The 26125-nt window shown below is 40.5% G+C and overlaps 2 protein-coding genes across 2 annotated transcripts in view; both read right to left on the bottom strand.

Annotated features, from left to right (window-relative positions):
- rabgap1l (RAB GTPase activating protein 1-like) overlaps positions 1–26125 on the bottom strand; it is a 103695-nt gene that overhangs the window by 41513 nt on the left and 36057 nt on the right. Inside the window, exon 14 of the mRNA XM_072389210.1 lies at positions 985–1098. Within this exon, the coding sequence (XP_072245311.1) occupies positions 985–1098 (114 nt within the window). The remainder of the gene's footprint in view (positions 1–984; positions 1099–26125) is intronic.
- gpr52 (G protein-coupled receptor 52) lies at positions 18116–25788 on the bottom strand. The gene has a single exon (XM_072389209.1). It carries the CDS (start codon positions 23708–23710, stop codon positions 22592–22594), a length of 1119 nt encoding a protein of 372 aa, XP_072245310.1. The 5' UTR covers positions 23711–25788; the 3' UTR covers positions 18116–22591.

The following is a 26125-nucleotide window of genomic DNA, read 5'->3' as shown; positions in this document are numbered from 1 at the left end:
TGTTACAGTACACACACACACACACACACACACACATGCATATACATGAACCTTCTTCATCTTCTGCATTTTGTCTGCATAACACAAACTAAGTGGTCAGGAACTGTGCATTATCTGGCACCCGGATGAAGAGCTGCTGACAACTTAAATCCATTAAAATGCAAGCTGGAGCCACTTTGGATCAGACTGGTTCATCCCTCCTCGGACCACTGTTGAAACATACTCGCCACAGTTGAAATGAAGAAGCATCCCGACTGTTTGCATTTTGAACAGTTCTTGTCCAGTTATCTGGAAATCTGGCACCTGTAAAAGTCCCACAGGATTTGAAACCTGTGATGTTGAACTAGAATATCTAAGAAACTGACATGTGAAATTATTGTGACACACAGAACATTTTGTTCCCCTAATCTGTGGACAAAACTTTCTAGTTAATTGATGTACAATACAAAAAAAGGATTATGCAAATACATGGCTAATGTCTTGTCTCATGTTTGATATCTAAAATCTATATCTAGTGAAAATCTGAAGAAATCTGCCACCTATAGAACACCCAACACATAATTCCATTTAGAATACGGGAGAAAAGATCAATGATGTTCATTGACTGGAATGTATGTCCAGAGGGTAATGTGTAGGAGGGGTTCAGCTGAATGTCTCAGTAAAGGAGTGAACTGTTAATCACACATTTTAGAGCCTAAATATTTCACCATGCAAAGTCCTGCAGACAAAACAATCATTTTAAAACAAGAGACTGTTTTCATAAGGATAAGTAAGATTTATCACATTTGAAAATTAGCATTTCATATGAGTAATTATTTCTTCACATGGAAACATTTAAAACAGCATGGTAAGAGACTTGTTTTCTTTCCCATGAAGCTATGGGACTCAAAAAAGTCATTTACAGAACACAGAGATGGTTAAACGTTGCCTCATTTGCACGGGTCGTTTTCCACATACAATGGAAATGTTATGTCTCGGGCTCACCTTGCAAATCTTGTACAGTGAATCCTGTCCATCGCCATCCGAGTCCTTGAAGTAGTCATGCGCTGGAAAAGTGCGGTGGATATCGCGAGTGATGACACTTTCCTGGGCCGAGTCCTATGACACACAGGAAAAACATTTTTTACGGATGTGACAAAACTAGTGCTGAGAATAGTTTAAATCATACTTAGGGTTCCGTGTTAGTGGATTTAAAATTTCTCCCAGATTCATGTGATGATAACAAAAGCAGACAGTGTTACGGTTTGCTTCTGCAGTGCTCCCCAGGCCTCAGCTACTTGTTTTGTTACTCCTTCCACACTCAAACACGTTCACACATATCATCGTAAGTCGTAAATTGATCTTCCCAATGCCTGAGTTATACTAAACCAATATTTTCAGTAGAAATAAATCCCTTGAATCGGTTCATTGAGTTTGTGCAGGAATGTGAAGGGTTAATCAAAAGAAACCAGTTGACCTCCTATCAGAATTTTTCCAGCTCTTTGTTGCTGGGAGGAAAATTAACTGTTCAGCTCTGTGATAGTTGGGCCCTCTGCAGATTTATAGTGGGCAACCCAATAGTAATGCAATCAGGGATCTATTTCAAATGACATTTAAATTGACTAATTATATCTTTCCATTAAATAGATTTGGCCTGCTGTAAGACCACAAATCACAAGCAATCTGTAAGCTTCCCAGAGTAAGTGCTAACCGAATAACGGCTCTGAAGAACAGAAAACTAGACAGCTAGCCTGTTGCTCAGGGCAGCAGTGATAGTGAGGAGGACTTCAATGCCAATTCCTTAGCTGTGCAATTCTCAAGATGATATTTTGATGCAAAGTTGAAGTTAATCATCAAAAGAAGAACTACACTGAGCAAATTTTGGTGCACCCCACACACACACAGCTATGCACGGTACTCCTGGATAACAGAATCAACAAAAGCTCAAAAACTTTCCCACAGGGATTGTTTGCTACTTGGAAATATGGGTTTTCCAGTGTAAAAAGCTTATCCAAGTCAGCCCATCGGTTTTCATGTAACACTATCGTTAAATGGTCATTTCACTGACTGCTGTGCACGCTGCTTTTATTCTAATCGCCACATCTACTGTTTTGTAGCCTGTGATGACAGAAAAGAAAACGTGACATACATTCGACAAGCTTTAATAGGCTTGTGTGAGTGCTCTTATTCTGTGTGGACTTGGATGTAATCGAGCTGGTTTTGGTGTGCTCAGCTGTTATGGATTTTCTGCCCTGCTCTGTTGTCACCAAGCAGCACCTGAGTGAACATACTGCTTGTGTGATTAATGGTCGGGGGGATTTGAAACATGAGCTACTTTTGTTTTTGGTGATTACACAGTTCTAAATAACACTGCCAAATTATTGCACTAACTTTGGTGGTTAAAGGCAACCTTTCCTGTAGAACAATTTGAAAAAATGACAGTAGTCCCCCCCAACCCAGGAGGGAACTAGGGTCAGAGGGCCAAAGTCTGGAAGTCATGGCACACTACTGAAAGGCACTCTGATATTTCCACCTTTCTCTCCTCGCATACACCAACACACACACACACACACACACACACACACACACACACACACACAGTTTGACACAGTGCAAACATGACCAGAGAGAGGAACGCTCTCCAACAACTAACTGTAGGCAGCAGATAAACTAACACTTAGCCTGGCTGGACTTGATTAGTGTTTGTGTGTATGAGAGACAGAACTGGAGGAAAGTGAGAGGGAAAAAATAAGCATTTGTACTGTTTCTCTACTCCTGTTTCCTTAGAATAAAGACAAATGTTAGATGGAATTTAGGTTCAAGTGTCTCAAAGAAGTAGGACTGACAGACATTTATGGAAAAAACTACAGGTGGTAAAAAAATTAAAATAAATGGTCATGAGATCCCAAAATCCCCACACAATAAGAACTCACTAAAGGTCCCTTAACTGGTCGTCCATCAATGCTCAGAAACTGAAATGTTCCTGTGACGGTCTAACCTTAGCAGTAAGGTGACAGCACAGAAACAGACAACATATCTTTTTGGGGTTTCTTGGCAACCCAGTGACTGAAATCATTACTACGTGATGTAAAAGCACCGATTAGCTGAAGTCTGGCTGATGAGGTCTTTCCCTTTTCCTACCCCTCTTCATCCAAGCTACTCTTCCGTCTACATCAAAAGGGAAGTTGTGTATATGTAAAGAAAATAAAAAAGGAAAAATATCGAATTCTATTAATAGTAACCCTTGAATTGGATCCAACCAATTCATGTCACATTGTTGTCAAAATTTAAGATGGTCCTGAAGTGTATAAAACCCCAGAAAACTCAATTATGCACACATTCCAGCAATTACTACTGTAATATTTTTGCAATTTTGGTTAGCTAAATATAATTCCTTGTTTAGCATATTGCCATTTTCTTACAATATACTTAATTTGTAAAATAAAATTTAGAGGTTTAAGTGCTTTACCACACACACACCAAAGGGTTTGACAGAAGCTGCTGGCACAACTGTATGTAATGCCTTAATGAGATTTGTAGTGAAGAGGTGGTGTGTCGTTCTGCTTTATGTGTTGGAAGTGGAAAGACTACCATACATTGTGCCTGTATTACAACAACAAAAAAAACAGATGCAGCTCTTCAGGAATTAAGGCAGTTTTTTGTTTTTTTTCTACATGTGATCGTGATTTTTTTCTCAGCCCGATGGTAAAATTAAGTTTGAATATGTGATGTTTGTTATATCTAAACTAACATTAGACCTATCTACAGCAGATATGCTTAATGTTTATAGTGTTGTAAACATCATCTTCCGTGGAAAAAAGATTTGTGTCTTAATCAATAAAATGCAAATTCATCTGAAAATGCTTTGCCAACGGATTAATAATAACAGTAACTTTCCACAGTTTTGACTTCTTCAAAATATGGACTTTCTGCCCTGCTTTGTTTTAGGTGACAAAACTATTTACAGTGATCAGAAACAACATCAAAACCGCTGACAGGGAGAACGGAGAACACCAGATCATTTCATTACAATGAAATGTTGTCCTGGGAACGTCCATCTAAAAGCAGAATGTGCACACCGCTCTACAGTAAAGGGAGCTCCTCAGCAGCAGAGCCCTGCCACACCGCTGAAAATGCTCAGGAACAATTGGAGAGCAAGACGATAGGCCAAGTCATTAACAAATTTCTAAGATGCAAATCCCAGCGAGCATTCCACGGGAAGCGACAGAACAAGCCTGATCCACGATGGTCCAAGTCCAAAACCCTAAAGATAAACCAGCAATGTCTCAGTGCCAATCACCACAAGAGCCTCGGCCTCGATTTTAATGGATTATTTTTTGTTTCTCTTTTTAAAACAACCACTGAAAAAGGAATTCTCAGACCGGCAGGCGCTGCCACAGTCAACAGTCCTTTCCCGAATATACTTAAAAACTAGAACTTTAACTGACTGGATGCTATTTAAAAAAAAAAAAAAAAAAGAGATTATTTTCCCTTTTGTTAACATGACTACAAAAAAACCTCACAATATATTTATACTCCAACCTACAGCATTGCTGTCGAACAGTGTTTCCAAAGCACGGGTGATGGGACAAGAGGGGACAGCAACAGCTGCCATGCCCCGTCAGTCTCCCCTGGGCAGGTCTCTGAGGAGCGCTGTGTCACCGTAGCCTGTGCCGCTTGTCGTTTCCCCGGTCCGCTACAGCAGGAAACTGGACAACAGAACTCCAAACAGCCTGTCCTGAGGTCTCCAGAGACTTAAATGGCATAATCGTGGTGTCCCCATCCTTTTGCATTCCGGTCCCAGCCTGCCCCATACAGCACAACTTCAACGTAGTGCAGCAGTTTCACCGCAGCCATCTGTTGCATGGCTGCATTTCCAGGAAGTATGGGGGGGGGTTGGAGTTTAAAGTGTAAAAAGCAAGAGGAGATGCACCGTTACAATCCATTATAGACAATAGTGAGACCAATTTGACCAGCTTTCTGCCGTTTCTGCCATGTTTTTTGTGTCTCGGGTTGAAGTAAATGTGGGAGGGAGGGCAAAGCCATAACTAACGGAGCAATGGCGGGACGATGTTTCAGAGAAATTACAATTTTCTTATAAACAATCATCCTAAAACACTAATTCAAATTGTTCAATAACAGTGATTTATTAGCCAACCCTACCTCACCCCACAGTAATTTGATCGAATAACATTGGATTTTATGTCTATTGATGTACTGACAAAAATCACAGGTCAGTGGTTTTCTTTAATTGTACAACAGCAATATAGAACTAGAATGAAGCGTGAAACACCACATTCTTCCTGAACGTTCCCTTCTGCTGTTCCCTGAAAAAGAAAGCAAGAAGCACCAACTATTTCCACTTTATTATTTTCTAGAGGACAACTGCACAAAGGGCTTTTTTTAAACTCTGTGAGTAATGGCTTCACTGGTAAAATAATTAGAGACTAATGATTAATGGACTACTGTTTCTTAACTACACCATCATGACAAACACGTTCATGGCACTGTAAATACCATGGCACATCAGGGAGGACCTGCAAAAATCTGCTAGGCAGTGAAAGTTGTAAACACTTTGATTTAATAAACCATGGATGTCTCTGCTAATTAACAGCCTCATTATTCAAAAACACCAAAATATAGGAGAGGATGTCCTCTACGCTGCCTAATCCCCTTCCTTCACGTGTTTTATCCCTTCCTCCTCTTCTCTATAATTTCCTCCTGCACATTTCTCCTTGAATTCTTTACTCGCAGCTCCTTTGTTCCTTTTTCTTGCTTATATTTAGTCTTTTCCAATTCCATACTCCCCTTTTATCTCCTACTATACAATCACATCAACTGCTTCGTCTCTCCATTTCTCTTTCACTTTCTTTTCTTTTGTACTTCATTTTCCTTTGCCCACCACTTTCTACATCCATGTGTCCAAAGTATTTCCCCAATTTTAAAGTCAGAGAGGAAACATATGAGACTTTTTAAGCCCATCAGTGTGCAGTTTTATTAGCAAAACTTTCTCTCTGACAGTGATAGTTCATACAGTATATTTCATGCACCAGTTTACTCTCTTGCTCTGACAGATCAACTTGCAACACAAACAAAAAGGAAAGGTAAGTTGTAAGACCCTGAACCGAGCTCGTCAAACGTTACAGTTACTGTCGTCTTCGCCCTCATTACCTCATTTTAGTGGACAGTTACTTAAACGTACGATTGATCTGAGCAGAGTAGTGTTTAGCTTTCCTAGCCTAAAGTGCACTGGAAGAATAGTTTCTACCAAAGTCACTTCTTTGGACCTTATATGCGTGTATGCAAGCGTAAGCTGGTGCTTGCAGATCTTTGATATCTGCAGGGAGGATGAGGAATTCAAAAGAAACTGGACCCTCATAAGCAGCATCATTGAATGACAGCAGCCCATTCAGGTTCATTAACGGACATTATCGTACAGAACAAAAAGAGCTTAATTTACTCGAGTTCAACAACTTTAACCTTGTAGCACACTTAGAGCCTAAAATAGGCTCAAGAGTTTTCTTGCACTGAAAAATGGCAGGTACTTATTCAGCTAATGAGGACAGATCCGCTCATTTCTCCCATTGCTGGCGGCATTAATGGATGTCATACCCTACGCTTGCATTAGTTATATTAACAGTCGTAAACTCTGCGGTCCGTTGGCGCTCTGTATTTTGCAAACAGGGCTCCTTACTGAATGTGGCATTGATATAAGTGATGAATTTAGCATGAGCACCACCACTATCACCATCAACCAGAGGATGTCCCACCTGAATATTTCTCTTTATCTGAGACAAATGAATTGAAAATAGAAAATAAACAGAATAAAACAGTCAGAGGGATCCAGATGGCTGTTAGTGATTGTTAGCTTCCAGGCAGGGGTAACAGAAGGACAGAGGATCTGCGGTTGTGATAAGACCAGGATAGGAGACACAGTACCACATCTGAAGAAAAGACGAGGCTATTCTTGACTGAGGGTAATCCTCCAATAATCCAAAAATATGGAAGGAAGGATAGGCTGTACATTTACACAACAAGGATTGTTGGCTCTTTCTCAACTGGCAGAAGCAGCCATGCAGATTTTATTAAGGTGCTCTACCGGAGTAAGAAGACAGATAGTAAACCTGCATAAACCAGAAATATTAAGGAGGGAATATTAGTACGTTCTGTGGTTATGTGGGGCCATAGAAATACATGCAGCAAATTAAAGCACAAATTCATGAAAGCAAATGTCATAAAAGTACAAATGTTAGTGCATTCAAGCACACCAAAAGAAGAAAATAATCAGCTTTTACTTACAATAAAGCAAAAATCTCTTCATCAGTCGGAAAATGCAAAGTAAAACTAAAACCAAAATGCATACAATTCACCCTTTCACAAGCACACAAAGGAGCCGGCCTATTACTCATCCACACAGAAACTGCATTTCACAGGTGACACAATTAATATGAGGGGATTAAAAACACATTAGCACAGGCAGAGAGGTTACATCCATCAACACTGTCCACCATCAGTCTGAATCAAATGTACTGTCAGTTTGTGTGTGTGTGTGTGTGTGTGTGTGTGTGTTCTTGTGTGCGCATACTACAGCATTGTGTGCACCTGTCAGACTTTTCCCCTGGTGGCTTCTAAACTGACTGACTGAAGGTAAGGGCAAGACGAGGAGAAATCAAAGCAGATAAACAGAGGAAGAGACAGATTGAGGCAGAAGTTAAGAAATGGAGAGATAAAAGAGAAAGGAGTGAGATATGTACACAGAGGGGAACAAGAGGTTTCCTCTAATTGTAGCCTGGGGGCTTGTTGGGCAGACAGTCCATTACTCAGATCTTACCAACAGGTTACATACTTAACACTGGCAGCTAAAAATAAAAAACTGCTGATGTGTCCAGTGCTGCACTCCACCTTCAACAGCATTTCATCTAACAGACAAGGTCTAACTGGTAGAGGCAGCCACATGTTAAAAAAAATACCATCAAACGGCCTTCCTTCCTTTACACAAGACCTGTAGAGACATAGTGCTGCAATGCAGGAAAAACACTCATGGATATGTGGTCAAGCTATAAAAACATGCTTTACACATGATTTACAAAACATGTTGGGTATGGTTTAGGTAATAAAAGTCAAAGTATGAAGTATAAGAAAAAATGCTTTGGAGATTCAGGAAATTCATGAAAGACATATAGATCTCGATCAAAATAGGTGTAACAGGTCAATACAAACAGAATAACGATAATGCCAAAATATGTGAGTGAAAAAAAGTCTTTCAATTAGCTAAGTGTGTCTGCAAGTCTCAGATTAGGAAATAAAAATTTGTTTAAGAATTTCTTTGGCTCAGGTCTTCACATATTAAAGCAGTGGGCTTCAGCCGAAACTAAACCGCTTCTGCTGCATAAAAGAGGAAAGAAGTAAAAGGGCAGAAGATTAATGGGGGATGCTTGAAATGTTAATCACCGCCTTGGGAACTGCGCCTTCATTTATACTATACTCGAAGGCAACAATAGCAAACACCTGTCATGTCATGATAAAAACAATTAATTAGGAAGCTGGAGAAACTCAGCTGACACCAGTTTTCCTGCATCATGTGTGATGGTTGCCTGTCCTCGTTTTTTGTCTTGTTAGCTCTCATCCCCCCACCCCCGTCACTGTAGGAGGGAGTCACGGCGAACATCGGGGCTACTGGCCACTCACCTGAAGCTAGCTGATATTTGTGACCTTGATGAAGGTCCTTCTTTTTGTACGCTTCACTGCAGGAGCTCAATGAATTAATATTTAGCTATAGCAGCATTTGTCAGTATGTCCATAAACACCATGTTTATCCTGTCAAACAGTCTCTGAGCAAGATAATAAACCACCTTACCACTTTAACATTTGCAGGCACTTTGGTTAAAATTAGCAGTCAAGTACCCTGAAGGAACAAATGAAAAAGCAGAATCTCAGAAGAAGCTCCATCCATCACTTAACTGCACTGCTTTAGAGAGAGCAATAAGCTCTCAAGTTACCCTTCTCTTCTGACAGTATTATGTAACTCTCGGGTGTAGAAGGGGCCCACGAGTGCTGGCTAGTGCGAGAAGCAGCCACGCTTTGCTAAAATGATGAGGCAGGAGCGAAATATGCCCATTTAAACAGCTGAACGCTCAGAGCCCTGAAGTGACAGCCCAGCAAATCAGAGATGATACTGCTGGTGTTAAAATTACGAGGAGACAACTGAAGACACATTACTGGGTCTCAAGTCAGGACATGTGGACAGAATAATTAAAGACGGAGCAACCCTGTGAAGATAACCATGTTAATTGTTGGGAAACACTGGCTTTCTCCCAAACAAATGGTGAAATTGACAGTGCAATTCTGCTGAATCCATTCAGCTTGACACCCGCTGAATCGCTGCATCAAGAATTACACTAACAATAGGCAACTGCACCATTTGCCGAACACAGGTGTTTCCCAACTATAGCTATTGTGCATGTTTATACATACACATCCTAGAATTTTCAATTCTTTCTAAAAGCTTAACGTTAATCGGGTATAAAAGCAAGCATTTTCAACAGTTATGAGCATCATTTCACAAAAATGAACCGTTAACAGCAACTGTAAACAGCTTCTCACGAGCATGTGTAACTGCAGAACAACCCCAAGGCCAATGATGAAAATCGGGACAACACTGTTTATGTGTTAATCATCTTCATAAACTGTCAGACCGAGTTACTGATCCCATTACTGGCTAGAGGGCTTCTTTCTCTCACCCTTCTCACCACAGAAGAAGGGTGGGTCGATTGAATAAACTCAATGCATCTTGACAGTATTTCTCTGATGGGAATGAGGAAGAAAAATTAAGTGCTGCCATATCTAGGCCTAGCTACAGCATGAGTAGGCAGTGGTGCACTGGAAGCTATGTTAGAGAACAGTTGTTGTGAACTACCAGCACCATTTTGAGTTCAGGAGCCTGTTGCAGGGCTGCACCAAGAAACTCATCCAGGTCAGAGTTGACATGAAGTCAAAGGACTGGTCTGCACCGGTTATGCTTACTTAACTTATATTAAAAAATTAAGTAGATCAGTTACTAAATGAGAAAAACAACTGGCTGTCAAAATGAGACAAAGCACAGTTCAGAGAAACTGAAGTACAAATATGAAGGGATGGAGAAACAACTTAAACAGGCAGACATAAAAGTAGGAGAATGCAAGGAAAGAGCTTGGTGAGAGTGGTGCCTGTATGACTGACAGCTACAATATGAGCTGGCCTCTGTCCTTTGGATAAGTGGCAGCTCATTCAATAGAAAGACAGTATTGAAAGTGACAAATACTTTACTCTGGGGAAAAAAAAAAGATGTTTGTGTGTATGAGGAAAATAAATATATTTGGAGTAGATGTTACAGCACTGGTATAACCTTGCTTTCATTATACTGCACTTAATGACAAGAAAATGTTTTTTCCAATGTTTGTGCACAAACATCATGTCTAACTAATGTGAAAGACTGCACAAGATGCATAGCAAGGTCGTATGCAGCCACTTGTACAGGCCGCACAAACAGGCGTTCCAACGGGCTTGGTGAAAATATGATGTAAAATGTCAAATTTTGATTGTAGCGACCTTAAAATAAAGCAATGTTACTTTAGAGCAGACTGAAAGCATATTGAGGACAGTGCAATAAATTTGTTATTACATGACAACAGTGTGACCTGGAAAGTGGCCCAGAGGAGAACGATATATTATGAAACACTGGGAATATCTGCTAAGCTATTTTGATCAGTTATTTTCAGTCGAATATTGGATTGAAATTAATAGCGAATTCTGTTCATTTTCACTTTATAAAGTTTCAGCTTCTTTTTACAATGGGGTTGTACAGAGCAGCTGCTTAGTTGCAAAATGTCCCGATTGACTGGTGAGGTTTCCTTTGGTCGATGTGTTATTGTGGAAAAATGTGAGCAAATGCCTGCTCAGCGAATGTGAAATGCTTTCTAAGCAAGTGAGAGGCTTGCCATTAATTTCAGCGGAGGCACTTTCTGACTTCAGTTAAAAAAAAAACTAAAAAAATACCCACACAATTTGAAGAAAATCCACAGGGATTTAACGAAGTATATGCATGCCTCTCTTGTCAGAAGATCAACTCAAAATCTGATTAAGCCCTTAAGTTCCTCTCAGGGAAATCAGAGCAATGACACGCAAGGTCTTAAAAAAAAAAAAAAAAAAAAAAAAAAAAAAGAAAGAAAATCTTCCAAAATGCCTGAAATCAGAATACAGATTATCTGGATAAAAATAAATCTATTTAAAACAAATATGAAAAATCTAAAGAAAGATCTAAAAGTGTGCACACCATATTAGAATAGGGATGTAATAACGAAGCCAGCTCTCTGCAGACTCACCTGGCTCCCGTAAACACTCCTCGTTGCTTGTTATTTCTGTGGCGCTGCAGTGAGATAATGTATTAGTGTGATATTCAGAGGACACGGCGAGGTAATTAAAAACCAGCTCCCCCCTGAGACCTTTGTCCTCAGTTACCGGCGAGGAAGTTTCTGTAGCATTCCCTGGAGGTTTGATAGTGGGTGGCGGTGCGGGGTTCAACAGCTGGCCCATCTGGCAGATGGCACATTTGTCTGTCTCTGTACCGCTGCCATGGCATTTTAATAGTCTTACTGGTTCTGCATTTCAAATAGCCAGGTTGGCAGCACAACACATCTCTCGGACAGAAACTCGCAGTGAAATGAGCGACGAGCAGGTTAGAGAGGCCAGCTCGCATAACAGCGAACTAAAGGGGAACGAAGGTGTTGCATTTGTCTTGGTCAAAAATGTTTCTGTAGACCTTCTCTACCTTAATTAAGAATTGTTTAAGAGTCAATTGATCACTAGAGATTATTGTGTAGCCTTATAAGAGTAGAAGTGTGTCATCGTCAGATTCAGGGAGGTCCTGGAGGCATTTATCCCATTTCAGAAAGCTCTTCATTTCTTACAGAACTCATCTGACAAAATGACAAGTTACTACACCAACTTATCTCACAAAGCAGTTTTTGGAATGAGTCTGAACAAAGATCCTCTCTCTGGATCTGACACTTTGCACTATTTCCTTTTTCCAGCATTTATGCCAGCCCCTTGCCATTTTTCATGTGATCTACAGTATTTGAATGTAGTCTTATGGTTAATGACTAAGGATCTGTAGCTGTAAAGTGTCTTTGATACATATGGACAGCTTCCTGTAACCAACGTGCAAAACATGAAATACTCAGACCTGCGCATAAAAAAAACAAACAAACTGGTGCTGAGGCAAGAAGAGCTGCTCACCTATCTCTATCGCTTCTAACCAAGACACACACACACACACACACACACAGACAGAGACAGAGGTCAGTGGATAAAGTGCACCCCCCCAGGTATCTGACATTTTCAGTGCATTGCCGTTTTTACTGGAGGGTATGAGCTGAATCTCTGTTTCATGGGGACAATGAATCCCAGGGGGCTGACTGAGGTGAAGTCGAGGGTCAGGCACTAAGTGGGTCCATGAGAGAACACAAGGAGATCCATGTGTACAAAGCTGTGCGATTTGCCGTGTCTGAATGTGTTTTGTAGGTCTTTCAGTCTATTCATTACTTGATCTGAAAGATAAAGCATTTCCAGAACCCAAATGCAGATAAGGCACGTATACACCAACACATATGGTTGCCGGCTTCCTAATCGTATATCTTAAAAATGAAAGTGCACAAAGACGCAATGTCATTTTGGGGCTATTATTAAGTTCTATTAAATTTCTCTCTGTTTCTTCACAACTTCATAATTAGTGTCTCTTCAACTACAGATACATTAGAGGAGCTCCAGTTCTAACCATAACTAACAGATGGCTGACAACTCATCCACATTCATGCCCCATGATGGCAGGGAACAGTACCACTCACTAAATATCAAGTCTTAAACATTTTATGGACAATATGCCAGTGACTGTCACTTAAGCTTGCTTTGAGAGCTAAATAATAAATAAATGTGCAATGCATTCTAAGACTGTTCTATCACTAATTTGCATGCACTTTGTTATGATGTACTTTGTTACAGATCAGTGAAGTGCTCAATAAGTTAGTCGTGGCTAGTTTAGCTGTGTCTCTTAGCTTCTTTAAATGATTTTCCTCGAGGGATTCTGACATCCATTTTCCCCCCCTTTTTTTTGCACTGAAAAAATGCTGCATGTAACCCCAAATGTTTTGACCACAGAAAGGATGACAGTTAGCATTCAGATAAATATTGTAATTGACATGTATTACTAAATCTCTCGAGGCATGAAAACCAACAGGTGATCTCATGTTGGCTTGACCCTCTCTTTCATACAGTCTATGGTTAACTTCAACATGGAGTTGTGAAAGCCAGCGCTATGACCCCAAAGGTACAGAACCACATGTGGGAACATGCCCTTCACCTCAGGCTGCACCTTTGCTGAATGTTTTTCTCCTGCTCAGTTTCCCACAGAGAGACATAACAATTACTGAACTAAGCTAATGAGTGACTGACAAATCCAATTACTGACAGAGAGAGACTTTAATGAGACACTAGTGACACAGTCCACGAGACCTGCTTCATATTTTATTTTTCCCTCTATTAGGGTCCTTTCACCCTTACAAAACTGAACGCCAAAGAGGAGGAAGTATCTGCATCAACACCTGCTTACAGTGAGCTGCTGGACCATCCCAGCAGCTCACTGTAAGTAAGTGCCTTGCACAGGCAGGTCTAGTCTACATATATGAGAAATACAGCCTCGGGTTAGAAAGCCAGAAAGCGGGCAGGTAAGAGGAGTGCTGAGATATGCTGAGGAGCCGAGGGGGTCATTTAACTGTCTTCTGGTATTTAATTCAGACAAAATGCCATAAGAGAGAATGAGATAAGCTGGCCGTGTGTCTGCTGGCAGAGCATCAGTACCTGAGGTCTGCAGGGAGGCTAACAATGATAACAAATTTATTCTTTACTGTTCATTAAGGCACATGTCGCTGTCTTGTTTTGTATGAAAACAAATTATGAGAACCTTATAGTTAATCAAATTTTACAAAATGAAAAAGACAAAAATTGATAGAAAAAAGCAGCAACTAGATCTTTCTTTAGAATTGCAAAGAGAGACGTCTGAAAAAGATTTCCATTGCCAAAAAAGTGGAGGTTTTGGTCAGCCCAGATGTCTCACAGCGTTGACAGCTTGAGAGAAGGGGAACAGATCTATTCCCATCTCAGAGGGGATACAGAAAGATCCAAACTGCTTTATGAGTTATTTGTACATAAATTACCTAAATATTCCAATACTTCTGAATAAACCAACACAAACAAACACAGTTTACCAGTGAACAACAACAGTTTCACCCAAAAAACTCAACCTCTCCAACATCCTTTTTTTCTTTTTCAAATTCTTAATCGAATTTTACTGGCCTGGTAATAATGAACTAAATAAGTGAGTTTTTTTTTTTCCTTTTTCCGTTTTCATAATGAGCTTCTGTAGCATAACTGCTTAAACGTGGGTGATAGAAATCCTGTAAATATATAGCCATTTGGACTCGAAGACTAAAGCAAAATAAATATTTTTCATCACTGTTAAACACTGCAGCTGTATTTTATTTCATGCCACATCAAGTCACCTATGGACTCTTTTAAAATAAAAGCTCATCAGAAATGGTTGTGCATTTTTGTGGATGCTACACTATTGAAGATTAGGTTAACAAGGCTAACAAGGACCAATGTCAGCCCCATTTCAAATCTTTAAAGGAAATTAAATGGATTCACAAAAACTTCTGACTCTTATTTTTTATATACGCTGCTTTTCCTAAATAAATGTAGTTTTCCTTATATTTTTGTGCGTCTAACCCATCTGATGACAAAGGCTCTCTGGAGGTTTTCATTAAGTATCTGTTTGCATGTGTGTGTGATGCTAAAAGGCTGTCAGCACACCAACTTCCAACAGCCACAGCACAAGAGGCTGCCAGCTGGGTCCTGTTATAGGACGCTCACACTAACGCACACATACACACGAACACTTTATTTATTACTACATTCATGAGCATCTGTATTATTTATGATACAAGGCATTCCCTAGCCAACACCCCTTGAGCGTCCTAGCAACGTGACTACCATGAACATTTACCTTCGCTTTTTAGTGGATTAAAAGTCAGATAGAAGGAAGCTGTCCCTCTCGCGATGTAAAGGCATGCTAATGCTTTAATTTCAGCCCTGCAAGAATGATAATGAATGTTCGCAATGGTCACGCTTGACAGCCTCATGAAAAGGCAGGCTGTCACACAGAGCAGCATGATGTGATAAAACATTTAATCACGGGGATAACGGCGGCCATTACCAGACAGTCTCACAGGGAAGCATTTAAAGCATCGCACTGTCTTGTGAAAAGTTAACAGAATCCGTTTGGTCTTTTAAGGTGTTGGACTATCCAGCAAATACTTCTGATGGAACAAAATGGCTTCCTTTAACTCGAATTTGCTCAGAGCATATGTACAAAAGCCCAGAGAAACATAAACAACTATCTCTAACTAGATTTAAGCAGAGAAAAAAAACAGCTGCTGTGGTTTTCATCATTGCTGCTGGCCATAGAAGTGGTGGATTTCATAAAGTCACTTTTGAGACAAAAAGTAAGTCTGACTCTAGACAGAAAGAAAGAGCAATGATGCAACAAAGACAGAAAGAACCACGAGGCAAACTCTGCAGGCTCAACATGAGATTGGAATGCTGAAACCAATGGGCACATTTGGGAGAGTTGAGCACTTACAAGAGATAGAAAGCTCTTACTGTAGTTAAGTGGCCACTGATGGATAGGAAGTCCACCAAAGGCAATCATCAGGTCCAAAGGTGAAATAAGTACTGAACTCAAAAGCAGCTGATGGAGGCTGCGAGTGATTCCACATTTTAGATATTTTCCAATGTTGGAATCCAGGTCATTCTGCAGTGAGTGGGCAGGTAAATATCCCATTTATTGCTCTGGAGCTCTTTGACAAGATTCCACTTCTCAATGGAGATTGAGCTAGCTGCCGTTTGTTGCCAGGGCAATTACCAGGACACCACTGTTATTATAATGTCATATTCCCACTCTATGCTCTGCTGAGAGGCTCACAGTATTCTGAAGACAGTGTACGTAGTTTCTGCAGCATCATTCATTTGCTTCCACTATCAATGGCTGCATAAACATTATCATGCAGTTATACAGCTGACGCACAGGGTCACATTATCATATACTGTTGTCCGCAATGTTGAATGAAACAAGGGCAGTGAATCAAACCATGGAAGGACTGTATAAATGCACTAAAGCAATGGTTACATTAAATCCTATCTGTAAAGTGCCAAAATTACAACTTATGTAATCTTACGGCGAATTCAGAGAAAAACCCAACAATAACGATGTCCATTCTGTATCGCAGCGGGAAATCCGTAGAATCCGTATGCATGTGATTTCAGACAAAGATTTAGATATTCTAATGGGTTTTCATACATTATGACACAATTATCTCTCTCAAAAGTTACAATTTCTTTCACTCAATGTTATTCAAAATATGTACAGCTCTAATAGAATGACACCTAATGAAATGATGACACGACCTCACACTCAGCCTTCTTAAACTCAGTTTAAAAACTGCTTAACATCGTGTATTAAGGGCACACCTGTCAGCTATCAGACCACAGTCTGCAGCCCACATTTTCAAAGAGTCATGCAAGATGTATGAGAGAGTTGGTGTGTGGGTGTAAGAGCGTGTCCTCGTTATGCCATCAAAGGCTTTTGGTGGCTGCCGCGAGGCTACACCATTAGCACTCTAAGATGGGGACCGGCTTCCTCTCCAATTATGACTTCCCCACCTCAAAAGAGGATCAGGTGGTCCTTTCTCAGTCAGGACGGAAGGAGGAAAGTGGCAGGATGGAAAGAGAACGAGGAAGTTAGACGAGTGCCACCATGTGTGGAAATGAAAGGGAATTCCTGATATAGTCTTGGCCATGAATATTGAGCTGGGCTGGACTGGGGAGCTGCTCTTTTCGGTTTAGCTAAATGTCAAGCGTAAATACTACGCTTTCTGTTCCAAGAACAAATACAGATATTGTTCCAAATTGACATCTCTCATTCATACAGAAAACAAGAAGACAAACAAAAGTAGAACTCTCTTTAAAAATATGTCTGGTCTTAAAAATAAAATACAAATGTTTAACTTGAGTAAAAAAAAAAGAAAAACAGTTCTATGGCTTTATGTTAAAGAACTACCTCCTCTACTGCATTGAGCATTTTTCACAGCACTGTACTTTAATAATATGAATGCAAACATTTTTTAGTCATGACAATTGCGTCTAAGCTTTGGTGAAACTCCACTTCACCCAACAGGGAATGCGGAGCTTCTACAAACTGAGTACACGTCACAGACTTTAAGCTGCAGCAAACTTAAAATCTGGGCCTTGTTCAGACAGAACACGCATCCATACTGGAAATATGTTTTAAAAAAAGGCACCCGATATCATCACAGATATGACATTTTCAATCATTTGGCCACAATTCTCAAAAGCACCTGTGAAACAAATCAGGTAGTAAGGATCAACTCACTAAAACCATCCCTCCACTCAAGCAACATGAAGGCGGCCTCAAAGGTAAAGATAAATGCAGAAAAATCATCAGCAATCTTGGGTAAAGGTTTATATTTCAACAAGACAATGACATGAAGCACGCCCCTAAGAAAACACCAGAGTGACGTTAACCAGGTTAAGCTTCAACAGCTGTGGACAGAAGAGTGGGGAAACTTCCAAATGAAAAGTGTACGATTTGTAGGATCATTTCCAAGAGGACTCGAGGCAGCCACTGCTGCCAATGGTGCTCTAACAAAACACTTAAATGGTCTGAATACACCCTTCCCAACCCCCCCACCCGACACTCAGCAGGATAAAGTGGGTTTACTAATGAGGATGACACTGCTTATATCCTCCTAATGATTCCCTCATATCCTCATTCTTACTCTCTGGCTCCTTCCCTCTTTTAGTTCTGACACTAAGACTTCTTTTAAGCATATATATATATATATATATATATATATATATATATATATATATATATAGCTAACAAGTGAGTGAATGTATAGAAACACACGATTCACAAAAACAACTCGACAGAATGTGAACATCTATTATTTTGCTTTTTATTAGGCTGGCAGCAACACCAAAATTGTAGCATTTGACATAATTTTGAAATAAAAAAATAGATATTGTGTAATTTAAGACACTCACCTCCTACTCAAAAACATCAGAAGCCTACAGTGGTTGGTTCAAAACAAATGGGTGCACAATACCTGTTAGATTTTGTCAGGTTTATTTTTCTATTGAGGGGGGGGGCGAGTTTACAGCAGATTAAAAACAGTTACACAGACATTACATACAGTAATCCCATTTACAGTATACTGTGTAAAGGTTTATACACAACTTTATAAATAAATAGCTAGTGTCCTCTAAACGTCCTATCAATGCACTTCAAAGTAAGAGGACACAGTTTGGATTTCTTACCAGTTCATCTTGGTCAGTGCAACACGGACACATATACTTCATCTTCTAAATATTAAATCTGTGGCTTTTGGATTTTCTAAACCTGTGTCAAGACACACATTTAACAGTGTATAACCCGTCACAGAAAGTGATACCAAAGGATTGAATATTTATGCCTTCAGACCAATAACTGCAATCTGGAGAATTATGACGACAAAAGTTGGAATATACCAACTTTTATATTATATTGTAACAAATTAACTATCTTAAGTTATGCTATCATCAGTTTTTTTCTGTGTTATACGTTGTTTCATCAACCATGTTGTGAAGATTATATAGTAAGTTCCTATGAATTTCACCTACAACCCCACTGCACTATGCACTGAAGAAGTACCAAAAACACAACCTAATGAGATAATAATAACAAAAAGAAAAATGTCAAAACTAAATATTAGAACTAGAGTATTTGTTATGCAGCATCGTACCCTCTGGCATCCCTCATATGTGCCAAGTAAAATGGCTACAGAAGAGAATTCAAAAGGCTTGGATGAATCTGCCGTCTCCTGCCATCCTTCAGATGTAGATGCCAGGCAACACATGCACTGACTGGCAGTCAGAAGTCAGACAGACAGATCAATGAATGACTTCACTGATTCTTTGCTCTAGTCAAGATAACTGAACTCACCACAAAGTCATGAGAAACAGAATCCAATAACAGCTGAATGTGTACAGTGTTACAAACAGATGGGAACCGTTGGAGGGCCTGATGTATTTTTTAAAAAGAACATTTGTTAAATATCCTCAGTCATATCATGCAAATTAACCAAACAAATTCTCATGAATAAATAAAAACCCTTTGAATTAATCCAGAAACTCTTTAAAAATTAAAACTGTTTTGGGCCCCGTAACCGTGTTAAAGTTTATTTGGGAGAGCAAACATTGTAAATTAATCAGAGATTAATTTCTGAAGTTTCTGGCAGGCTGTTCCAGCCAAATATCAGTCATATCTTAACAATATAACAGCTTGTTTGTGGTCATTGCTGGTAATACTGGTCAGTGGTGCTTAGATTGTGGGAGCGCTCTTGCGTAACTGAGCTGGATTGTGTATGTCTGTTGCATTTTAAACCCGGTTTGTTGTCTTGGTTTGGCATCCGAGTGTGAACTTGTGCAATTATCGTTCAGAAAAAAATGTGCATTTTCGCTCCGTTTTTCAGTTGCACTCTCAGACTATGGCTGACTTAACTTTTAGGAGTGGCTGATCTTTGCTGTTCAAAAATTGAATAATTTTCTATAATTCCGCTAATAAGCGCATAAAAGTGCAGCCTGTCCATGTAATGTTAACGACTACTTCTACTTTTTTCTACAACCAAACTCATCTTTAGGCACATATACAGAGAAATCTGTGATACATTAAAGCTGCATAAAGCAATAGGTTCTCTAAAGCAACACAGAGTCAACTCCATTATGTTTCACAGAGATGAAACCCTCATCCCTGCTGCTAATGAGAGGCCAATGAAGACAGACCAGCTTGTCGACCCAACGACACAGATATGTTTCTCCTGTCCATGCTCACTTACCAAACCTTGGTTTAAAAACAATACTGGACTTACATTCATCAAATGGAAAGAGGACTCGACTCATATATTGTAGCTCTGTTTTGTCTAGATGTGTAACTATCCAAAAGCCTTCTAACACATCACATAAATATTATAAGTAAAAGACTGAAAGTCTTCATGCCCTTAGAAGTAAAAAAAAAAAAAAGTTACGTTAATGCAGCTTTAAAACATAATACACAAAATATTGTTAAGCATCACGGGATGGAGAAAAGACAAATCTACAATACATCACATTGTGAGAAAGAGGGAAAACTGATCTAAGTCATTAAAATAGAGTGTAGCCGTTTTAATACTAAATTAATTATTGTTTGACACAAATCAATTTACTGGGGGAGGGTTGTATATGATTAAAAGTGAACTGACTGAAATGAATGGAGCACTGTGCTGGAGCAAAGGCTCAAAATCATTACCAAAGGCAGTCTTTAAGTTGCTTTAACAACATTCATCATCTACGCTTATGAAGCGAATGCCCAGAACTGGGAACAGTCACAAAGCTGGGAGAATATAGAAAAAGAAAAACTGTTCAATTAGAGGAGTAAAGTTATTTACCCATAGATAACAAGAGTACAACAATTCCTCTAATTCTAACACAAACCTTTTTCCCTCTGCAGCGGTTTCCTTTGTTGCTTGGCACAGAAAGAGAGGATATCCCCTCTATCAGTTTAACCTCTTGTTGTCTGTAACTTTACAGGTACTCAGAGTTGCCCTGTGAGAACTGCACACCAAGTTCTAGCCTTTCATATGCATCATCAACAGATTTGGTAAAGCAGAGATAAAATGGAGATATTAAAAGAGCTTTGTCTGAGCAGCAAGTCACCAACTCAAGACAAGATGAGCTTCTGATAGACTTGATCTTTCACACAACGAGCATGTAATTTCAGATCGGCCCAGTTTTAACCTCACAGCAGCTTCAAGATGGATCAGATTACATTAATCTGAGCCCCTGTTCGCCGCGGCTTGGAAATAAAATCCAAATTCGACAAAGATAATTGTGTCACCCAAAGCATCAATAACCTGGTTACATAATCAGGTCAGCACTTCTACGGTCCCAACCTCAGATAAGCTGAAGACAATGGATGAATGGATGGATGGATTTCTACGGTCTTATTCCAAATCTACTCACAGTTGTGGGTGGGTTAAGCATCCAAGAGGTGCAACTCAGAATAAGAATTCCTTAAATAAGTTTTTTGTTTTCTGAAAATAAATATTTATTTTCTGCACTAGAGATCATAAAACAGAATGTACAATTAGCTAACACTATTTCATTCAGCCAGTTCTACGTGAGCTCACAGTCGTCATGGTGATCCGCCGTATACAGGGAGAGATTGGGGTAATATTTATTCGCAAGTTACATATGGGTGTCACGAGCATTAATGCATCAAACTGAGTAGAACACTCGTATCACAGCCACATCAGGAATGCCAAACCAAAAAAAGAAAAAATATGGTGTTGGATTGTTATCTGTGGACAGCATCAGTTCCTTCCCTCAATACGGAGGCCTCAGACTCAGACAAACTGGTAAAAATCCTTGGCCTGAATTCATCCAAAATTAAGGTGCTTTGCAGTTAAGGTACACCAATCAGCTGGTGACCAACCATATTCAGCAGTTAACTCGAAAACAACTGAAAAGTAATTAAATGACAATTTGGCTATGTCACTGATTAATACCCAAGTTACGACAAGCAAAAAGCGGATTTAATTCGGTTGCGGTTTTGAGAAATTTCACGTCATTGTAGGTTTAAACAATCCCTAAAATCATCTGTATAGTATTACCTTAAAACAACTTTTTGCAGTTTCCTTAAAATTCCAACAAGCAAACCAGATCAGCGGCTGGCTAAATCATTATCAACGGAAAGAAGAAAAAAAATACATTATTCCTATAGATTCCTTTACTGTAAAGTAAAATAAAGAGCAGAAAAAACCTGCTCACTTTCCTCAAGAAAACAGTCATGGCCATATAACCATCTGAATTCAGCAGCTGTTGTCATGGTCACTGTGTGCGTGTTTAAATGTGGAAAAACTCTAAATATTCATTTACAACCTTTAAACAAGTCTTTGGCACAGTTAAGTGCACATTACAAATGACAGTCATAAAAACTATGGAGACATCCAGTGAACAGTTGATTAAATTTACAACCACAAATAAAATTGAACAAGCATGAAATAGCATGGTAACATGTGATGTCTAACAAAATATTATGTGCATCTTTTGAGATTTAAAGTTTCGTCTTCCCACTAGGTCTAACCTGGCTGAAATCATACCATGGAATGTAAAGGCTGAGAAAGCCTATGCAGTACCGTGGAGGAAATGTTCTCTCAGAGAGCACGTCTCTCATTAGATTTAGCTCTCTATATCATTGCAGTTCAACGAACAGTTAATCGTCATTGGTGTCAACTGAAAGGCTGATACAGTAGAAGGCATTTTCAGTCCTACCAGTTTAGCTGCAAGTGAACTAGCTGTTTAGCTTTTTAAAATTCAGGTCACACATTCAGATTTACAGTAGTATCCTCATCCTGCATAAGTATTGACTTCAGATGGAGCACGAGTTTGCCCTCTTCCTTGGTTTAGGCTCCCCAAAATCCCTGTCATCTGCAGCACAATGGCTGAAGGAGCACATAGTTTGTGACAGCCTGCGCATGCCCAGGCGGAACACGCTATTGGACAAGCTGTAGATGACACAGTTGCAAAAGCTGTTGCTAATGGCCAGCCAGGTGGTGATGAAGGAAAGGGCAGGACTATCGAGCACATGGGAGCTCTCCAGAAGAAAGTAGATTATGTAGGGGAGCCAAAGCATATAGAAAACGCTAGTGATGCGGAAGAGTACCATCGCATAGCGCCGATCTGGTCCATGCCCACCGTGATTCCCACCGCCATTCCCCTCACCAGTCTCCATCTCCTGGCTGGGGAAGCGTGCCCGCCGCTCACTGATCTCCCTGTTGTGTTGCTGGCAAATACGAAAGATGTGATAATAGGTAAAACAGACCACAAGTGCAGCAGGTGCATAAAGGAAACACACCACAAAGCCTGTAAAGAGGGCAGAGGTGGGCCAAGATTGAGCACACCACTCGAATATATCCCCATGATATCCTGGTTTACCCCAGCCAAAGAAGGAGGGCAAGAAAACCAGACTTGAGTAGACCCAGATGAGGGTGATGCAGCCTCGCAGACGGCAGGGTGTCACCAGCTGGTTGTATGATAGTGGTTTAGTTATCGCCAAGTAGCGGTCCACACTGATGCAGGCCAAGCAAGCCATTGAGACACTCTTAAGAACAGAGATCACATAGCTGAAAACCTGGCATGTGATCGGTTCCTGGACACCTGCTGGATAATGGAGCAAAGACAAGGTGGGCACTAAGCAGCTAAGACCCACCAGCAAGTCAGCATAAGCCATGGTCTGGATGAAGTAGCTGGTGGTGTAATGGTGCAGCAGAGGGGCACAGTGGAACACAAAAATCACCGTCAGATTCCCCGCAATAATGAGCACTGTCAGAAGTACTATGACAGCAGTCTCCAGAATGCAAGCCTCCGGGCCTTCTTTCAACCCCCAGCCCAAGGGACAGGAGTGGTTGGATGCCCTGGCAGGAAAGAAGTCTGCATGGCTGCTGTTGGCAGTGGGCATCGGGTCTGTTGTCAGCTCAGACTGATTCATTGTTCTTGGTGCAAACAAGGTGAGTCAGGTTTGTTGAGTGTCACCCATAAGGAGGCTGGGCTGAAACTGGAGAACTGCCTGTCTCCCTTTGGTTCCTCACCAGGCGTCTGCAGCCTCCTTCAGTTCACAAAGCTCAATATTCTCTCTAGCATACTCATGCTCTTGCTCACCTTACTCTCACATAGCTGGGTCTCAATCAAATGAACACTGACTGGAGCAAAATCAATACAGCCTCTAGGAGGATAGGACAAGCAGTTCAGCTCTCCTTTCCAATCACACATGGTTAGTGACAGTTGTGGGTGGCTAAATCAGGAGTGGAGAAAAGAAAAAAAAATAGTTATTCCTTCAGTAAACCTAAAGCAGAGTAGCATTAGTGCAGCTGCCAGCATCTATCCCAAAGGCAAGTTTCCCTGCTGCTTTTTCTCCCAGTCTGTGGCCTCATCGCATGATTTTAATGAGAGTTGCCACCAGGAGGCTGGGGATTTAAGCTGTCCTCACAAGGGCAGAGAACGCAGAAGTGAGGGAGGAAACCACACAAAGTTAAAGCATAAAGCAGAGTACAATGCTCCCTTCACTTCACAGATCCTCAGAGGAAATCAAACAGCATATGGCCCCATTTCAAACTTATAGAAGAGACAGATTTCCCGGGTGCAGTTACCTCTCAAAATTTACTTGAGGCAACCACTAAAGAGTCTCTCTAGGTTTTCATTAACACCCAATTTTTAAGAATCATCCTTTGAGCAGATTCCAAAGTTTCACTTTGCCATGGGTGCTCGCGTGTTTACTGTGTAACAGCAGGCTTCCCTTATTTTGGTGGTCCTCTGGTCAGTGTCTGGAGCCAATGTATGCCCAGCTATTGTCTGAATCAAAACACAGACATAGGCTAGAACAACATGGGGATCTCCGCAGGAGATAATGTCATAGCTCTCTCAGCACACATGGCGGTGGGGGAAAATGTGTTTACAAGGCATCCCCATGCAAAATGAGGCAAAAACCGGGCGCATCAAAATTTCTGAATGACTCCCGCTGATAAAATTATCCAAAGTTTTAAATCCAAAAGGGCAAACTTGCCTCTCAGTGTTTTGGACTGCAAGTTGCGCGAGACAAATGTAAATGTTCAGCAGCTGATCAAAGCATGGAATGTCTGACTCCAATGCAGGCAGGTGAAAGGACTCTCCAGGAGCAACGTGAGGCCAGCTGACTAACTCAGTGCTCCACTCACTTCGACTCCTCGGCAATCCTGTGGCAGACACTTGGAGAGAGGCATTTAGGGATAAAACATCTATCCACTCATTCTTCCCATGAACTTGTTACTTGCATTTTCCTAGCGACATTCTGAAGCACTGGCAGCTGTTGGCACAGATTAATACCTTCGCCTCAAGTGCTTAATGCAATCGTACATTGTATAACTTGTCCTTTAAAGAGTGCATTCAAGTTGTAGATGTATGGGATCCTATAGCCTTGCCTTTAAGTCCTCTCTCAGTAGATCATTCGCTCAGACTGAAACACTGACAACGCAACAAAAGGAATCCGCTCTAGCAGCATAAAGAAAAGCCCAAGTCTCAGTCGAGTCCCAGTTTTAAGCACTGTCCTTTGCAAATATCCCCTTCTACCTCAGGCAAGCAGGAAAATGTTTTTTGTTTTGTTTTTGTTGTTTTTTTATAAATAAATCCTTAGATCCTGGCATACAGAAAGAGGGAAATGCAATGCATCTGTCCAAAGCAGCAAGTGAGGAAAAAAAAAAGATGACTGCGCTGATGGAAATGAGTTAAATCTGCAGCGAGGGGACGAAGAGTCCCTCAGTCCTGGTGCAGTGAGGAGAGATGCTGTGACTGGCTTACACTTCCCTCCCTCCCTTCCTCACCACACAATCTCTCTAGCTTGCACACTCAAGTCTCTCTCTTTCCACACACACACACACACACACACACACATACATACTCCCTCCTCCTTCTTTCTCGACCAGCTTCTTCCCCTCCCGGCTGCACCTGAGGCTCCCTGCCACATTATCCTGTCTCAGACTGGCTTTTCCCCCAGAGGTAAATTTGGATACATTTCCTATTTACATATCACTTATCTCTCGCAGCCTAGTTTTATTTATTTCTTTTTTAAACCAAAGACCTCCCTCCACCCCTATACGCCCCATCTCACCCCGCCTCTTTTTTTCCCCCCTTCTATTTCAGTCCCATTCATTCCCTTTAGTTTCTAATCGCCACCAATCTTGCCCAATGTACATTAAATGAGATAAAACATAGCTGTAAAAAACAACAAAAATGTACATTTCATGAGAACATTACGAGACAGCGGAAAATAATTCCTCTTAATGTCTGACATCTTGGATGACTTATCCTTAATCATCACAATCCAGCCCAAGTTGTTCTGGTTACTTTATTTATTCTTTATTCAACCAACAGC

Source organism: Leuresthes tenuis, unplaced genomic scaffold (genome assembly GCF_036924035.1).
Source record: "Leuresthes tenuis unplaced genomic scaffold, fLeuTen1.0.hap1 SCAF_7, whole genome shotgun sequence".
Taxonomy (NCBI): Eukaryota; Metazoa; Chordata; class Actinopteri; order Atheriniformes; family Atherinopsidae; genus Leuresthes; species Leuresthes tenuis.
This window is presented reverse-complemented; position numbering and strand designations above follow the sequence as displayed.

Excerpts from the sequence above, each read along its gene's own strand:
- gpr52 (XM_072389209.1), bottom strand. The coding sequence starts at position 23,710 with ATGAATCAGTCTGAGCTGACAACAGACCCGATGCCCACTGCCAACAGC.